Here is a 17,999-nt window from a genome sequence, read left to right on the forward strand (position 1 = left end):
CGGCCAGCTGCAAGATATTTTGAGTTCCAGATATTCCCAATTCAGGCGACCCTCTGAGACAAAGAGAAGCTCCTGCTGTGAGAGGGAGCTCTCACAGCAGCTTCAAAAACTACATAATCAGGCTTGCCACTCAACAGCAAACCAAAAAGAATTAATTATTCAGATAATAATATTATAAAAAAGTTAATAGAATACTTATTGAAATTCTGGCGGAATATGTTTACAAAAATTGTTTTTTCAAATTGAAGAGAGGTTTTGAATCTAGTCTTGATTAATGAAATTAGTTTATATTTAGCTATATTACGTTGGTAAATGAAATGGGAAAATTTGAATTTTGAAGCAAGAATCTGACATGAATAAAATAAGGAATCAAAAGAATAAATAAGTTTGAATTGAAAAGAAGAAACGTTAAATTATTCAATGTATATTTTAATATAAAGGAACGGATTGGCTTATGTACGGCAGAGGAACCGAGGTTAGTTATAGCATAACGAAACAATAGCCTGAGAGAAGACAATAATCGACAGTAATCGGCTTTGAGATACGGTAGATAACAGTAAAAGTTGCAACATAAACGCCCTATACCAGGGCTCTCCAACCTACGTCCCACGCGCCACATACGGCCCGCTGGTAGATTTTGTCCGGCCCGCCGAGAGTTATTGCAACAGATTTTTAAAAATATATTTTTATAAACATTTTTGACAACTTTGAATTCAGTACATACTCTTCTCTTATAGCCACTCCATTTCTTAATAAGTATTATAAAATTAGCTGTAAACAAGCAGCGATCAACCATTGCTAGATATTAGTAAATGGTCTGCACGGACTGTACATGTCCCTGTGTACGTGCGCGCGAACTGTCTGTGTCCCCCTGACTGTACCTGAGACTAGAGAAAATGAAATTAATTGGTTTGTTTCTTCCTAAACAAACTTTCTTGTGTTTTAATTAAACCTACTTAAAACTCCTCATATTATTCTCATGGAAATGTAAAAAAAAATCCCCCGTCATGTGTGTCCTCGCAAGTCAAATTCCAAGTACATCCTTGTTATTGGCCCTCTAAGCCTCCCAATAATTAACAATGTTGCCCTTGGATGAAAAAGATTGGAGACCCCTGCCCTATACCATGGGATATCTACTTACGCTATTGATTCTCTATGGTTATAGGCAGTGGCGGCAACAGCAGGGACAGGGAGGCAATTGAACACTGTTCTCTCTGTAATTTTGATGAAAATTTAATGCGGTAATAGAAAAGATTCAATAATACATTTGGTTCTATTTTCAGATGAAATTTAAATTAATGTAAATGGTATATACTAACAACTATTCTACTCAAGTTGAATTAATAGGCTAGTATATTGGAAAATTAGTTTTGTTCTTTATTTCTTAAATGTAAATGTTTCTCGTGGTAGCCTAATCCTGTACAAAGTTACCCCGGTTTACCGCACCAATAAACAGTGGCGTAGCCAGAAAAAATTCGGGTGGGGGGCCATAACATTGGAGTAGAAGCACTTAAACTTTGAGGGTTTCACGGGGGGGGGGTGTGGAATACCCACGAAAAGGGGGTCCGGGGGTCCTCCTCCGAAAAAATTGAAAGTATATCTTCAATTTGGTGCGATTCTACGCAATTTTCACTTGAAAACAGGCATTCCATTCAAGTTTTTTTGGTGATTAGTAGGCCACTTATTTCAATTTTCCCTTGAAAATATGAGGTGATAATTAAGTGTTAAATTTAAATATAGTTTGGTGTTTTAATTTCTCTAAATTCAAAATGTTTAGCTTATATAGGCCTATATTTTTGGACGAAAGTTGAACGTTTTACAGTAGAAACATAACCTATTTTTTGGACATTTATCAAAAATTGGGAATGGAATAGATTTGGGCCAAGCCTGTTGTTCCTTCCTAATCATATTTATATGATTTGTGATTCTGTCCACAAATAAATAAATAAAATTTCATAGACCTCTTGAGTTTTAACTATTAGAATAGAATGGAGTAGAATTTTATTTGTCATTAAAATGTTTTAAAAAAATAGTGATTTTGTAGAAGGCCTACCGTACTCATTATTACTCTGATAAGCTAGAATGCTCAAATCCCCATATCCCCCCCTGGATACGCCACTGCCAATAAATGTTATAAGTTACTGTTCATCGATTAGCTGTGAAATTTATCATCACAAAGAATCACAAATAATGTCAATACATAATAAATTCATTTTATGTCCATACATCTTTCAATATAAAATTAACTTTAGACTGGCTGGTAACATGAGCTTGACTTCAGACTCAAATGTTTATCCTCAGCCCAATTCCCTCTCTGAATTAATTTGAGAGCTTGTCAAAAATACAGATACAACCACTAGTAATCTCATCCTCACTCAGAGGTCATTCAATATACATTATTATTAGAAAGGCAATACTCAACGTTCATAATTTACACTAAAGTTGGTTGCGTAGATAACTAATTTTAAATAAAGATCAGGAACTCATTCAAAATAAGACAAATGATAAAATAGAAAAAAAACTTTATTATATGAGATGAATATTGTCAAGTATTTACATAGATCACACGTACTTTTCCGACTATTTACAATAAAATGATATACTATTGAACAAATACAGACATTATTAATCTCAGATAAGACATAGCTACTGATAATATCAAATGTAACAAGAATAAAGTCTCAATTTAGTACTGTTGACTAAAAAAAAACTAAGTTTCACAGCTTGCTAAACTAATAGATCAGAAATATAAATTACAGAATCTTCATTTTCAACTGTCCAAAGGAATGATTGTTAGATCCAGTGGTGGTATCATTCTGACATATCAAATGTCTAACAATAAAATATACTGACAGGCACTCTTTGCGTATTAAATAAATTATGCAATTCAAGTATCTTCAATACTGTATTACCAACAATATCTATTGTTTTTTGCTACGCTAATGCAGACCAAATAATGTTGAAAGTTCATTGTGTACCGTAGATAAAAATGCTCAATGTAACGTTTGGCTTGGAGTGAAAACGTTCAGTTTTCCATGTTGAAACTATGTGTTCCAAAGGAAGATTTCAACATTTTCATTAAGGTCACAATAAAGATTAAAACTTAAACAGTGATGTAAAATATTTTAAAATGGATTCAAATGCATAAAATGGAACACCCACCTTCAAATGCATACAACAGTTAATTAAGTGAAACATAATCTAAGAAGACAAGTATTGTAGTTCATCGAAGTTTTTTAGTTTGACGCACGATAGTTCAACATCTTGTGGGACCGGACTCCCCAAGTAGAATTTTGATTATTTTAGCATGTAATTCATAATAGTATGAAGACGAGTTGAAGTAATATACGGTAAGTATAAAGTCATCACATTGATAGTTTGAATTATCCAAGGTTTAAAGATAATGAAGCACAAGATAAACCTCACACAACAAACTAAAAAAGTAAATCTTAATTTAAACTAAGGTAACCGAATATTCGGTTGGAAGAAGTTATAATACAGTATATAAGAATCTTGCACACTTGTAAATTAACTTGAATACTCGTTCAAATCTAGTTGGAGAATGAAACTTTCATTTTATTGTTTTGAAGGATAGATTGGTGGTTCAAATAGTATGGTCAGTCATCATCAGTTGTTGTCATCAAGTTGTTTCCAGCAACTGAAATAAAAAAAATATTCTTTGAGTCGAGTCAATGCGTCAGGACAGGGTTTTACGGGATTTTTTATGCTATTTCTCGTGATACTTTTCATCTACTAAAACAATTGTTCAATAGAGAACAACAAATGATTCATCATAATAACTAAAATCATTTTCGCACATAATTTTTTCAATACATCTCACTTCCTAACGTATTTACATAATAGCATTACTTTGAATTTAAGGACGCAACTTTTCAGCACTCTTTCAAATCCAAGATGGTAAGGTATATTGTAAGTACAGAATGGCAAAGAAAAGATAACTTTTATTGGTTAGAGTACCATAATTTTGAAAACGAATGTTTAAACAGGTATATTTGAACTAAAACGAAAAACAGAATTGCATTTACAATATTATTGCACGTTCAATCTACAAGGGATGAAAGAGATAAATTGTTGATACTAAATTCATCTCAAATAACTTTAAAATAATGGTTTGATATTAAAAGCTGCACCTACACCACTTCGATTTCAATCTTTTTTTCGTGACTGAACCATCTATAATACTTTTATCATAAAGAAAAATATTTGCTATAAGTGAGCAAAATTAAGTTTTGGAATTCAACCAGCTTTATCGATTGTTTCACCCATATTGAGCATGAAAAAGAAACAATAAAATACAATTGATATTACGTTATTCAAGTATTCTTCAAAGATACAAACCTTCAATCAAATGTGATCTTCTTGTTCTGTGGTTGAGTGTTGACTCCGAAACTGTCTCTTCCACCTCCTCCTCTTCCACCGCCACCACCTCGACCCCTGAATCCACCTCCTCCTCTTCCTCCTCTATCACCCCCTCTGCCTCCTCTGAATCCTCCTCGGAATCCACCACCACCCCCTCCCTCTTTATCACCGAAACTCTTCCTAAATCCTCCTCCACCACCTCCCTCCTTATCACCCCAGCTCTTCCTAAATCCACCCCCACCATTTTCGCCTCCATCCCTATCACCCCAGCTTTTCCTAAATCCACCCCTGTCTCCTCCCCCTCTTCCTCCTCTATCACCCCCTCTACCTCCTCTGAATCCTCCCCGGAATCCGCCACCTCCTCTTCGGTCTCCTCCCCCACCTCCCCACGAGTTCCTTTTGCCACCTTCGCTGTCACCATTCTCTTTGAACTGAAAAAACAAGTAGAGAAATATCAGTTATTTTTATGGATTATGAATTATAATTATGCTGGATGATGCCCACATAAGCTTCTCACTTATACGTGAGAAATGAAGTGAGATTATGATATGAATAAAAGCACCATAATCTTGCAAGGATTTGAGCCCATGAGTCCTGACTATTCCAGCTAAAATTAGCCAAAAGTTAACAACGCTTCAATATAATCTTCCCCGATTTCAAGTTGTGTAATTTGAAATAAAAGGTTGAAAAATTTCAACACGGAAGAATGGGTTGTGTTAATGTTTCACTTAATTATTTATTATTATTAAAGAATCTGACTCACTCCCGATCCATGCCCTTAGTTTGAGATGCAGAATATAAAAAAATTCTTGGGTGATATTCATGGAAGTATCTTGAACGGTTTTTTTTTATAATTTAATTCTAAGATAATGCATAATTGGACTCATGTGCCAAAAAACATATAATTCCTCAAATTTGTTTCCAGTTTCGAGAAAATAACTTACATTATTTGAGCCTCCTTCAGTACCTCCTTTCACAAATCCTGGGTAGTTGGGATTGAATTTCTTCTGAAATGAATATGTGCAATATAATGGAGTGTTTTTACACAGAAGGAAATTGAAATGAGAGAGCATCATTACACAAGCGACATAAAATTAGTAATACACAGTGAAGGAAAAATATAATGTAGAGAAAATCAGAAGATTGTTCACAACACAGAAGCAATATAAGAAAACAAACAAGTAAAAGTTCACCTGTCATAAACAAGTTAGTAATGTATTTACAGATTATATCAAGACAGGTATCAGGCAAAATAATGATTATTAAATAATAATGTATCAGATAAAATTTGTTGAATGAGAATTGATATTGTGGATCTTTTCCATAATTGTAAAACCACAGTTTTATTTTTGTCACATCCACATTTTATTATACAGGACTGCAGTTTTCTGTTGAAACCAAAAACATCTTCAGCTGTAGTGATGATGCACCTGTTCACTTAACCATCTTCTACAAAAATGAAGAACAGGTTCATCTATGCATCACTACAGATGAACATGTGTTTGGTTTCAACACAAAACTGCAGTCCTGCATAAATGTGACAAAAAACTGTTTATTCAATAATGTATCTACAAATGTGATAATTTTTATAATTATATAAACTCATTTGTAAGGTTATATCTTGTACAAATTAAATTATTTATTATTACTGATGATTATAATTGATGATTATAACACAAAAGCTTTAATAAACATTGGGATAAAACAATTTAAAATTGTTTATCAGAGAATGACAATGGTGTAATAACCGAAACCGGTCTTTCTAAGTATCAATAAATCTGTGGTTTTTGACAATTTCTTAGTCTTTTTCATTCAATTTAAAAATGCATAGCATCATAACCTGGAACACTAGTCGCTTTATGACTATTATCATTAATGTGAAAAATTACAGTAAAATAAATATTTCAAATTAGTTTTACCCTTTGTTAGGCGTTCAAAATTATAATTATGTTATCAACTCACCTTCTTGAAGTCTCCTGAGTCCTCATTATCATCAAACTTTCTTTTGTTTGCCCCCTGACCTGGAGTGAAAACTTTTTGATTCTCTGTAATGGAAAATGCACTAAATTAATGAATGAAAACCCGTGAAATTTCATTTGATTATTGATATAGTCAATTGATGCTGACCGAACAAATTTGTTTTTTTCAATTACTATAAATTAGAATGAAAGCAAATAAAAATTTCAATACAACAGAGGTGCAAACAAGATATAAGCATTGTCTTATAATTTAAGAACTTGCATAAAAAAATTTACTCGACATTCTCAGTCCCGTCTTGAAACAATACCATCATTGTTCATCAAAGAACTATGGTTAATTGGTATCATCATAAAAAGTCGAGAAAATTATTGAAAGTTCAATTAAAACCGAATTCTTTAGGACCGTTTTCCGAGCCCTAAATTTTGCCAAGTTCTAGACTTTAAACAGATAGAGTCAGAAAATTGGCTTTCTAAAACGTAGAAAGGGCGTAGCACTACCTCCGTAAACAAAGCCGTAGTGCATTCGTGTGATGTCAGCACAGGTAGGGCTTATACACCAATAAAAAAACTAGCTGATATAGATCAGCTGAAATCAACGAATTTTTATTGGTGTAGAAGCCCTACCTGTGCTGACGGCACACGAATGCACTAATGCTTTCTTTACGGAGGTAGTGGGCGTAGTCGCAGTTTTTATGACATTAGTCGCAGTTATTTTCTCATTTCTATAATTGGAAACGTGGCGAAATTTAACATTCCTAAATAATTCGAAAAAGCTGAAACTTTACACTATTTTCTCTTTATTTTATTTTGCGTTTTCAATTTTCTAGTTTTTCGAAATTCAATTCAAACGAGACTATGATACTGACTATCACTATGCCCCGTTTCGGAAAGCCAATTTTCTGGCTCCAGCTGTTCAAAGTCTAGAACTCAGCCAAATCCCGAGCTCAGAAACCGGCCCTTAGTGAAAGAATTTTCAACAAGCTAAAGGTTTGTGCTTGACAATAATTCAAATTGTTCCAAAGAACTTTCTTTAATTAATATATAATTAATATTAATATAATATAAATATAATCTATATTCCCAACGCTAATAATTCAAAAGAATAATACATCCATTTAGATTACTTATAGATCTCAATCATCGTAATTCATGCCATGGAAGGTCAATTTTTCATTGGAAGATTCTATTAATTAATTTGGTCCAGTCTATATTAAAAAATAATATTATTATATAAAAAATAAATCAATTACGTTTTTTGGTTTTATCGTCTTCATCACTGGAATCGGAGTCTGAACTGGATTCATCTTTCTTGGCAGGAGTAGTTGCTGAAAAATGAAGCAATAATTGTATATACGTCATTTCAACACTGTTTAATAACACTAATAATATAATAACTGGAACTCAACATCTTCAGTCCCGTCTTGAAATAAAACCACCATCGTTTCAAAAAACTATGGTTACTTGTAATCATCATTGGATGTCGAATGGAAAGGTTTGATATGGACTATTCATTTAAACAATGACTAGAACAGTTTTGGACTTGATCTGACCTCGTTTTCTAATGTTTCTAATGTATCAATTCCATGAATTAATAAATAACACAAATACATAAGTAAACATAACTCTACGCTATATTCTAATTTGAAAATGAATGGGACGTTTGAAAGATGTAATTGCAGAATACAATTTTTTCAGCAAATCTTTAAACAGGTAATGACGGGATGGCTCCTAGTTTCTCATTGCTTCAAATTGTTGCCAATTGCCATCTCCTGGTGCGGTTACTATATCAACAAGTTATGTGATATAGATATACGTTGAATAGCATACAAGCAAAGATAACGTGAGGCTGTTTTCAGACTTACGTGCCACGGACACCTTAAGCTGTTCACCAGCATATTATATCTCTTTTTGTGTAGTTGTGAAGTTGATATTGTGGTTATTATTTATATTAAATAAAACGACTAAGGAATTGTCAAAAACCAGATTTTATTGAAAGTTAGAAATACCAGTTTCGGTTGTTACACCATTGTCAATCTCTGATAAATTCAGATGAACTCTAGTTTATCAGAGATTGACAATGGTGTAACAACCGAAAACGGTCTTTCTAACTTTCAATGAAGTCTATGGAGACAATTTATTTTTTGAAGTTCTTGGTGACAATGTCTTCCTTTTTCTATTTAACATATTATATCTGTATCTTTCTGTAAGCATAGCATCAGCTGACGAAAAGCTGTGTTTGAGGCGCATATGACTCTACACAGACTCAAGATTAATAGAAAATGTTTGTATATTAGGTGGTGGTAACATTCATCTGCATACACAGGGAATTTGAGAAGGAGCAACGAACCTTTTTGTATTGTGGATGATGCCCACGTGAGCTTAAATATTGATTGACTATCTCAAACACGGATTCAGATACCTGATATTTCAATATTATGAAAAAATATAGTAAATATTGCTTGTGTAAGTGATATTGTGAGATGAAGAGTGGAGGCAATATTCACTGTATCTCTGAAACCGGTTCGCAACAATTCAACTACTCATTGTCGACATTCTCAGTCCCGTCTTGAAACAATACCATCATCGTTCATTATAGAACTATGGTTGGACGTTATCATCATAAAATATCGACATGGAGAAGGCACATCACTCAGGCTAACAAACTCAAGACAAAGGCTATCTCACATTGAACAGAATATGAAAATGGAGATGTAATTCGTGATTAGGACCTTGCATAAAGATGATCTGCAATCTTCTGCTAGAGTATAACTGTAGCGCTGAATGTCACACGATTGAGCCGTGATGTATTATGTTAAAACAGTTTTCAACCTAGTGCTAAGGATGATGGAAAATTAAAATTATGTTTAATAGATTCGTTAATCGAAAAACACATACTTTTTGCAGCGGGTTTTGGTGCGGGTTTGTCATCATCATCATCACTGTCCTCACTGCTGTCTTCCGAGGATTCGTCTTTGGCAGCTGGCTTCTTGGTCGGGGCTGCAGCAGCTGGCTTCTGAGCTGGTTTGGCAGCTGGCTTAGCAGGTGCCTCATCTTCACTGCTCGAGTCATCTGACGAACTCGAGTCCTTCTTGGCAGCCGGCGTTACGGGCTTAGCTGCAGCTGCGGGTGCTGCTTGTGGAACAATATATTTTATAATAAACATTATTAAATTTTTCATGAAGAGTGAGACTAGTTTTATTCTAATATAAAATTATATTCAATTGTAGAAAATCACTAGCACCCTTTTGTTACATTTATAAATAAAACACAAATGGAAATAAATATTTTCCATTAAAAAATGTCCATTCTCAATCCAGGTTGTTGGATCAAAACTTTCCCCTTTCAAAACCAATGCTACAAAAATTCTCCTTAGTTTTCAATTATTCGATTCAGAAAGTGGTTTGCTACAACATCCGAATAAACAAGGTTATATGCATCTGTTTCCCTCTTTAATTTTGAAATTTATACCAAATCGAGGTTGAAATTACACCTACATTTCAAGAATTAACAGACCATAAAAATATACATCAAAAATTTCGAATTCAATAAGATAAAATGGCAATTGAGAGTAATATTACTAGAAAAACAATAGAAACTAATTAACTATTGGAAAGTACACGAATATTACATTTAATATAATTTGAAAACGAATACTTCTTTGGTTTGAAAAGGAAGGGTTCCTAATTCCCTATGCTTTAAAAATATATACTGCTGCAAAAAACATTTCTAGATAAAAAATTTAGTAGAAATGGGAATTAATAATAGTGATCGCTTTAATACTGGCATTAGTAAAGCCATTGAAGGCATTCCCTTCAATAAAGGCATTATTACTGAATAACAGAGCATTGAAATTTTCAACACACCATATACATTCAACCCTGTTTTGGAATGAGGCAGCTAATGTAACTTTCCATTTGAAATGAGTCTCAATGAGATTGAAAATAGTTGCAATATATAACTTATTCTTACAATAATTTCAGTAATTGCTATTTCAGTATTAAATTTGATTTTTCTATCAATGCGATGCATTAAACATGATAGAATATCAGCAAAAGTCACATAAATGAACGATAAACGAATACATATAGTTCTGTTATTAGCGATTGAGATATTACCACATACATAAATTTTCGCTCTCATTTCTCAAAAGCTATATACCGGTTGCACAAAAGCCAGTTAAATTTTTGCCGTGATTAATTTCACGAGAACCAATCAGAGAGTCTTCTTGATAAGATTGCTTCTCTGTTTGGTTCTCGTGGAATTAATCACGATTAAAATTTAACCAGATTTTGTGCAACCAGCAAATAGCTTTTGAGGAATGAAATCGAAAATGTATGTATGTGGTAATATCTCAATCGCTAATAACAAAACTATAAATGTATTCGTAACCGGGCCTCTGTATTCAAAGTAATTACATGGGCAAATACTGTATTTTTGAAAAGAGTTTGCAGCAATTCAATTACTTAAAAAAATAGTGTCGACATTCTCAGTCCCGTCTTGAAACAATACCATCATCGTTCATAATAGAACTATGGTTGGATGTTATCATCATAAAATGTCGACATGAAAAAGACACATCACTTGGACTTGGACCTGGTTTCTATAGTGAGGTCCAGGCTATAATGGCATTACACACCATTCAACATTGCTGTTGCAAATCTTGTCTTATTATTCAACAAAGCAGATAACACTATCATTTTCTAGCTCCGCAACGTTGAACAGAATGAACAGTTAATATTACATTCAAAGAATGAACAGTTAATATTACATCAGATATACCGGTATCAGCTATACTCTATATAGGGAGTGGCATCCTATCTTTCTCCACTGCCCAACGTGGACATCACTATGGAGAATTATTAAATCCTATGGGGTTAATTACCCATTGTATTTAATACGTGACCTAAAATGAATAAGGAAGATCCGTAATCCAGTGGTCGTTTGAGTACATTCTCAAATGATATTGAATTTCTTTACTGAACTATGGACTTCATCAAGAACTGAGACTAAAAAAATAACATTTTATTAAAAAAATAACATTCAACATACTGTTAATTACTTTTTCCACTTATTTGAACAAGCAGACTTATTGTCAAACACTAATCACGAATTTTGAATTTATGGCCAGTATAATGGAGTGAATAATGAAAAATGTTCGAAATGGCCTAATTGAAGTTGATTTGGATTTGAAAAATGAATTCACCAGCTTTCTTTGCGGGTGGTTTGTCATCGTCATCACTGTCCTCACTGCTGTCTTCCGAAGACTCTTCCTTGGCAGCTGGCTTCTTGGGTGGGGCTGCAGCAGCTGGCTTCTGAGCTGGTTTGGCAGCTGGCTTAGCAGGTGCCTCGTCTTCACTGCTCGAGTCATCTGACGAACTCGAGTCTTTCTTGGCCTTCTTGGCAGCCGGCGTTACAGGCTTAGATGCAGCTGCGGGTGCTAGTTGTTCAAAAATGATACATATGTATAAATTTAAAATAAAATGGAAATAGCATTCATATTTTCATTCATAATTCCTAGAAATTTAGAAAACACTAACTTCAGTGACTCGACTTTCACTTACTTTGTTTTCTACTCTTTCCTTCCATGCCTTCAAATTGTCTTACAAAATCTTCAATGATTCTAGAATTTCTCGCAACCTTGTGGTTCAAATAGAATTGAATCCACTTCAATTTCTTCCCATGTCTCGTTGGACAGTAAATTCATTTAAATCCGCTTTTTATTGTCTATTGTTGATTTGTATGAGAAAACCCCCAAGAAGAACTTGAAAGCGGGTAATGAGGCGAGTGAGCCGGCCAGTGCAGAATACTTTCCTCATCTAAACCACTTGTGATTTTTTCTCAAGGGTTCATCTCATCTCATTGGTCTAATATTAGGGCCAAGCCACACGAAGCGTTTATTCAGGCATTTGCATACGAGTCGGCAGGGCAGGAAGCTTCGATTGGCTGATTGGGTTGGCATTCGGAAATCAGCCAATCGGAGAGCCGACTATCCTGAAAACGCCTGAAAATACGCTTTGTGTGGCTTAGCCCTTAATGTGCCAAACCCTTGATTAGTTAACGTCGAGCGCTTAGCTCTAGGGACGAACTAGTTCCGCTAGATCACTCCAGCTGTACTATTCACTTGCTGCCCGAGCATAGCAGGTCTAAAACCGTGCTTTAAAGGTACATATACCAGCGGCTATTATTTTGTCTATAAAAGAAGTTTAAACATCAACTTTATTCATCAAGAACAGCGCTACAATTTATGAATTTGAAGTCTATAGAACAAACATTGAATGTGAAAAAGGAGTTTAAAATGCATAAAAATCTATTTTTTCCGATTATCAAAAACAAAGTTGACGTAATTTTTACTATATTGAAGAGGAGACTTGCATATTTTTCTCAAATTTTTTCTGACCAGTAGTCTTTGTAGGGTATGTGTACCATCTGCCTCAAAAAAGTGACTTTTGAAGCCCTATTGTTAGCTAACAGAAGCTGATAAAAATATTTCAATTGCATAGATTATGTCCTAAGAACCTGTCCAATAGATTGGAAAAAGAAAAAAGAATTTAAAAAAAAAAATAATGAATACACAACCTTAAAGATCAATACTCATTGCCTTATTGTAAACATACTGTGGATATACTACTCTATAATATTGATTTAGGTACTGCTGAGAGAGCTCTAAAGCCCAGTCCAGACGCTCAAGTTTAGCTTCAGTCTTTTGCTCAAGCAAAAGTCGGAGCATGTAAGTCGTTGCCTTGTGGACGGTAAAACGGATGGGTCTTCAAGTTCAAGTCGTCAAACTTAAAATGTATCGGCCGGGAATCTTTTTCCATCAAACCGTCCGTCTTTTGTCTATCCATCAAAACCGAAACCGCGTAAAAATGGAGATAGAGAAATTGTGATTTCAGATTCGGATTCAGCGCCCTCAAATTAATAAAACGCCTCGCGAGTACTTGAACATAAGCAAGTTTTTTTTATCGATTGTATACAACGCCATTTAACCCTTTTTTCTTTCTTGATTCTCATGATACTCTCAGAATTTGATGTTGATATTATGATTTACTATCATGATTATATTAGAATGTACTATATTGTCGATAGGAATACTATCTACAAAATTTCAATCCATTTACAATCACTGTGTCTCGAGATATGACATGTAAACAAAGCCATTTAACGATTAACAGTAATATTTTTGTCATTATGCTGTTAAATATAACATTATCCAGTTGAATCAGCGAAAAATACGATATAATTATTACTCATCTACCGGATACATGTCAACCGTATACAATTATAATAGAAAACGAACGACATAAGACGGATGCGTGTGGCCATTTTACATCCGTCTTTGCTCGAACCAAACGATCCGACTTTTGCTGGAGCAAAAGACTGATGGTAGACTTGAGCGTCTGGACCCGGCTTAACAGTGCATTGACATAATTGAGATTTTTTTTGACTGATTTTTTTTTTTGAAAAATTCAAATTTTCAAATTTATTGATTCTCAAAAAAATATAAAACACTTTCAAGACAAATAAATATATATATATATATAGATATAAGAATCTACACCTGCAAAGAAACCCTGTGCGCAGGTGTGAGTTGCAATATAAAGGTTTTTCAAAAATATTTAACAAAAATGATCCAAAACAAATTTCTTGGAAAAAAAATACAGAATAAAAACTAGTACTTAATAATAAAGAGGATACTAAAAATAAAGGAACGGAAGGAGAAAAGACGGAAAAGGCCAAGAAGAGAAAAGAAGACGAAGAAGAAGGAGAATGAAGAAGAAGAGAAAGGTAAGAGGTAAGGTAAGGTAAGTCAACTGCAACTATGGAGTAGACGAAAATTAGTTTATTTAAAACAATTTTTCCTCGATTTTATTTGCTATTATCCATTTATCTATGTCTGATCTAAGCCTTTGGTTTATGTTTGTTTCTTCAAGAATATTTAAGGGAATGTGGTTTATTAATTTATTGGAAATATACGAAAACTGTCTCCTACACACATTCAAGTCCATTCTGACAAATTGGAAAATGTCTCGCGCGGGGCGCAAGCCCAAAAGAGATTCTCGAGGTTCAAATAAATTTTTATTTTTTATAATATATAGTACCAAATTTTTTATGAAAAGTTGTCGTACTGTTAGAACCTTGAACTCCCTGAATAAATCTTTTGTTGGAAAAAGTCTGGGTTTGTCTAGAATAGTTTTTAAAAGATGTTTTTGAATAATGAAAAGTTTTGTGAAATGCGCATTCAAAGCTCCCCCCCAAGCCCGTATGCCATATTGAAAAGCGGATTGAGCATACGAATAATAGATTTGAAAATTGAACTCACCAGCTTTCTTTGCGGGTGGTTTGTCATCACCATCGCTGTCCTCACTGCTGTCTTCCGATGACTCTTCCTTGGCAGCTGGCTTCTTGGGTGGGGCTGCAGCAGCTGGCTTCTGAGCTGGTTTGGCAGCTGGCTTAGCAGGGGCCTCGTCTTCACTGCTCGAGTCATCTGACGAACTCGAGTCCTTCTTGGTTTTCTGAGCAGGGTCCGGCTTTTTGGGAGCCTCCTTTACAGCAGATGCCTTAGTTGGCACTGAAAAAAAATTGAAGAAAAACAACATATAATATAAATATAAAATTTACAGAAGTCTTCCAAAAAATCCGAACCTTCTAATTGGTTAATGCACATAAATTTCCATGATTGATGCTAATATATTATAGCCTACATGATCATTCATTAATTTTTTTGAATAAATGTGGATAGAAAAAAGTAAATGAGATCAAAACTGGCTTTTGTTAAAACTTCTGCAAAGAATACAGAGATAAGCCAACCAAATATTTCTTCAATGCTTACCCAATTATTCAATATCTTCTATAACTGTGACTGCAAATTGTTTGACAACCTGATTAAAATGTCATTCCTCTAAAGTTCAAGATCAAAATAAACTATGTCCCTCAGAAATTGGATCATAACGGGTATTGTAGTTGTGAGTCTGCTTTTTTAATTCTGCAGTGGCCTTCCATAATTCTACGTTGACCAGAGCAGAACGTCAATATTCAATATAAATATTGTAGAAAGATCTAACCTTTGGCCGGTTGATCAGAGTCGCTGTCGTCAGAGCTACTGCTATCCTGTTTTGCAGCTGGCTTCTTAGCAGCTGCAGCTGCCGGTTTGTTCGGCGTCTTAGCAGCTGCAGCTTTGGGCGTTTCATCTTCCTCTTCGCTGCTCGAATCATCACTAAAACACATAAATGCCACAATACAAATGAAAATATGCCAATTCGAAGAGTAGAAACTACTTTTAAAAAGTAGATATTTAGAACAATATTGGATGGAATATTATAATAAATTAGTCAACGGCAAACGGCAAAGTGATAAAATATAAATAGGTACTCTGTAGGCTATACCTTGCCATTGAAATCAATCTGCATCTGTACAAAGGGAGGGTCGGATGAAAAGAAAAAATAAATAACCGAGACTCCAATGTACTACATCATTACAAGCAGGTCATATATTATAAATGGATTATACAATTAGACATTTGTGCAAGATAATGCCCACATAAGCTTCAGTGAGCAAAAGGTGGGTAGCTTTAGGTAAGTTCCGATCCATCAACTACACTGTAGAATAATCAATTATACAGAGAAAAATTAAACATTAACATGATGAAAAGAATGATTTTAATGACAATGATAAGATAGCATCAAGTAATTTATTGGGAGATACTATTCAATTATTACAATCATATCAAAAATATGCGTGCTGAGCCCTTTTCTTTTAAAAATAAACTTGTAAATAATGATTAAATAGAATCTTCCAATAATTATCCAGCAATCATGGCAAAATTATTTGTTAATTGGTTTATCTGAAAAAATACATTGGATTTCTAATTTCAAGTACCTAGATAGCAAGTCAACTAACGTGATAGTTAATCAAAAGAGTAGAAATGATTCAGTGAAGAACAACGCGATCAGAATATACTTATTAATAATGTATGAGTACGCAAAATCGAGCGACAAAATCTAGAAATGCACGTCTCGTGTGAAGAACTCATTAATTAATAATTATTGCTTTACGACATCCTAAAATCCTAGAAGCCAATAAAAGCTTAAAGGAGGAATAAATGTCGATATTGAATTATAATTAATAACATTATATCAATAATATTGAATTATTCTGTTATCCTTGGTAAATGGAGTGAATAGATACAGTAGACTATTAGGCTACATATTTTAAAATATGACAGTATTTTTTATTAAATAAAATCAAGTTAGATGCATGATTAACAAGAACTCACCTTGAGGATGCAGCCTTCTTTGCTACTGGGGTAGCTTTTTTCTCAATTCCATTGGTAAGTCCTTTTTGTCCGCTTTTGCTGCAATAGAAAACCATCAAATCAAATTAAACCTCATATAGGCGGGCTTTAATTTTACCAATATGCTATGAGTTGGAATTAACAAATATCGAGTTATTCCAAAAAAAGCCTATGGCCTATTAATTATGGAATGCTTATTACCTTAGTAGGCATGACTTATGAAGTTAGCTCTAATTCAAATCTGTGGTATAATAGGCTATTATTATCTTTCTGTAACTAGGTATTATAAAAAATCAATCTTATTAAAAATTTACCTTTTATACTCTTTGAAAATCTGCTGTAAAGATGCAGATCCTTGAGGTAGCGGAGCCTGAAAAAATAAAAACTTGAATCAAACCTAAAAAAAAATTGATGAAAACAATACACTTTGGAGATCAACACACGACAACTAAAAAATACATTGAATTAAATTCAAGAAACTGCAATAAACATTGTAATTTATCAAATACCAAGGTTACTGACTCAGATAAAAATAATAACTCTATAAAGATTATGCTAGGCCTACTCAAGAGTGTGAAATAAATATAAGCGAATAACTTTAATCGAATTGTGTATAAGCAACTTGAAACATGATATAAATTGAAAAAATACATAAATAAATGACATGATTCCGCCGGTATGTTTATTCTAATACTATTTACAACACGTGTGGCAATATTCTAGGCATCGTGTGTACATGAGCAGCGTGGTGAGGACTCATGTACATGAATCTGAAAAGATTATTGGCAAAAAACGCTTTATTTCTTACCGCTTTTGTTTTCTTCTGGAAAGTTTTTGCAAGTTGAACATCAATATTTACAAGGTAACTATAAACTGACGATAATAAAGCAGGATCTTTGAGAGACGCCATTTCACGCCCGACAGTTCTTGGTTTAAAAAGAGGTTAGAAACGAAAGCGGAACCAGCGGAAGACTCACAGCATGGATCCACAGCCTAGGAATTATCTAGGAATTAATAGAAGAATGAATAATAGAAAGATATAAACATATAAAATGATCATGATGTAGAATTAAAAAATGATTCTCATGTTTGTATTCTATCAATTATTTATTCAAACACAATAATTAATATCACATCAAATTTATTCTGGATATCGCAGGATCCGCCTTCGATGGCGCCAAATTCAAAGCGACTGATACCGCATCTTATAAATATTAATGTTAGCCCATTTTTACTTTCCTTGCCCTATTACCATAGGTAAGGAAAGTATTGCTTTCCGAAAAAAATTAAGGTACCCCAATTTCTAAATTTCTAAACGTTTCAAGGTCCCCTGAGTCCAAAAAAGTGGT

The 17,999-nt window shown here is 33.8% G+C and overlaps 1 protein-coding gene across 3 annotated transcripts; it reads right to left on the bottom strand.

Annotated features, from left to right (window-relative positions):
• Nucleotides 1-2,505: 2,505 nt before the first annotated feature.
• Nucleotides 2,506-17,647, bottom strand: LOC111052799 (nucleolin 1-like). 3 transcript variants are annotated; one of them, XM_039438019.1, is made up of 12 exons: nt 17,459-17,638; nt 16,965-17,020; nt 16,633-16,710; nt 15,422-15,573; nt 14,680-14,928; nt 11,563-11,796; nt 9,255-9,488; nt 7,610-7,684; nt 6,343-6,425; nt 5,325-5,384; nt 4,360-4,811; nt 2,506-3,658 (listed from the first exon to the last, which is right to left on the bottom strand). In XM_039438019.1, exons 1-11 carry the CDS (start codon nt 17,558-17,560, stop codon nt 4,362-4,364), a joined length of 1,773 nt encoding a protein of 590 aa, XP_039293953.1. In that variant the 5' UTR covers nt 17,561-17,638; the 3' UTR covers nt 2,506-3,658; nt 4,360-4,361. The 3 variants fall into 3 exon arrangements, with proteins under 3 accessions (XP_039293953.1, XP_039293954.1, XP_039293952.1); XM_039438018.1 differs by having other exon boundaries at nt 2,508-3,658; nt 5,325-5,387; nt 17,459-17,647; XM_039438020.1 differs by lacking the exon at nt 11,563-11,796 and having other exon boundaries at nt 5,325-5,387; nt 17,459-17,617.
• Nucleotides 17,648-17,999: the final 352 nt, after the last annotated feature.

This window comes from Nilaparvata lugens, chromosome 11 (genome assembly GCF_014356525.2).
Source record: "Nilaparvata lugens isolate BPH chromosome 11, ASM1435652v1, whole genome shotgun sequence".
In the NCBI taxonomy this organism is placed as follows: domain Eukaryota; kingdom Metazoa; phylum Arthropoda; class Insecta; order Hemiptera; family Delphacidae; genus Nilaparvata; species Nilaparvata lugens.

Bases quoted from the DNA above. Each gene is read 5' to 3' on its own strand.
- LOC111052799 (XM_039438018.1), bottom strand. From the start codon at position 17,560: ATGGCGTCTCTCAAAGATCCTGCTTTATTATCGTCAGTTTATAGTTAC. The intron at 15,574-16,632 runs GTGAGTTCTTGT...TATGTGTTTTAG, and splicing joins AAGAAGGCTGCATCCTCAAG to TGATGATTCGAGCAGCGAAG. The intron at 9,489-11,562 runs GTGAATTCATTT...TTCCACAAGCAG, and splicing joins ACCACCCGCAAAGAAAGCTG to CACCCGCAGCTGCAGCTAAG.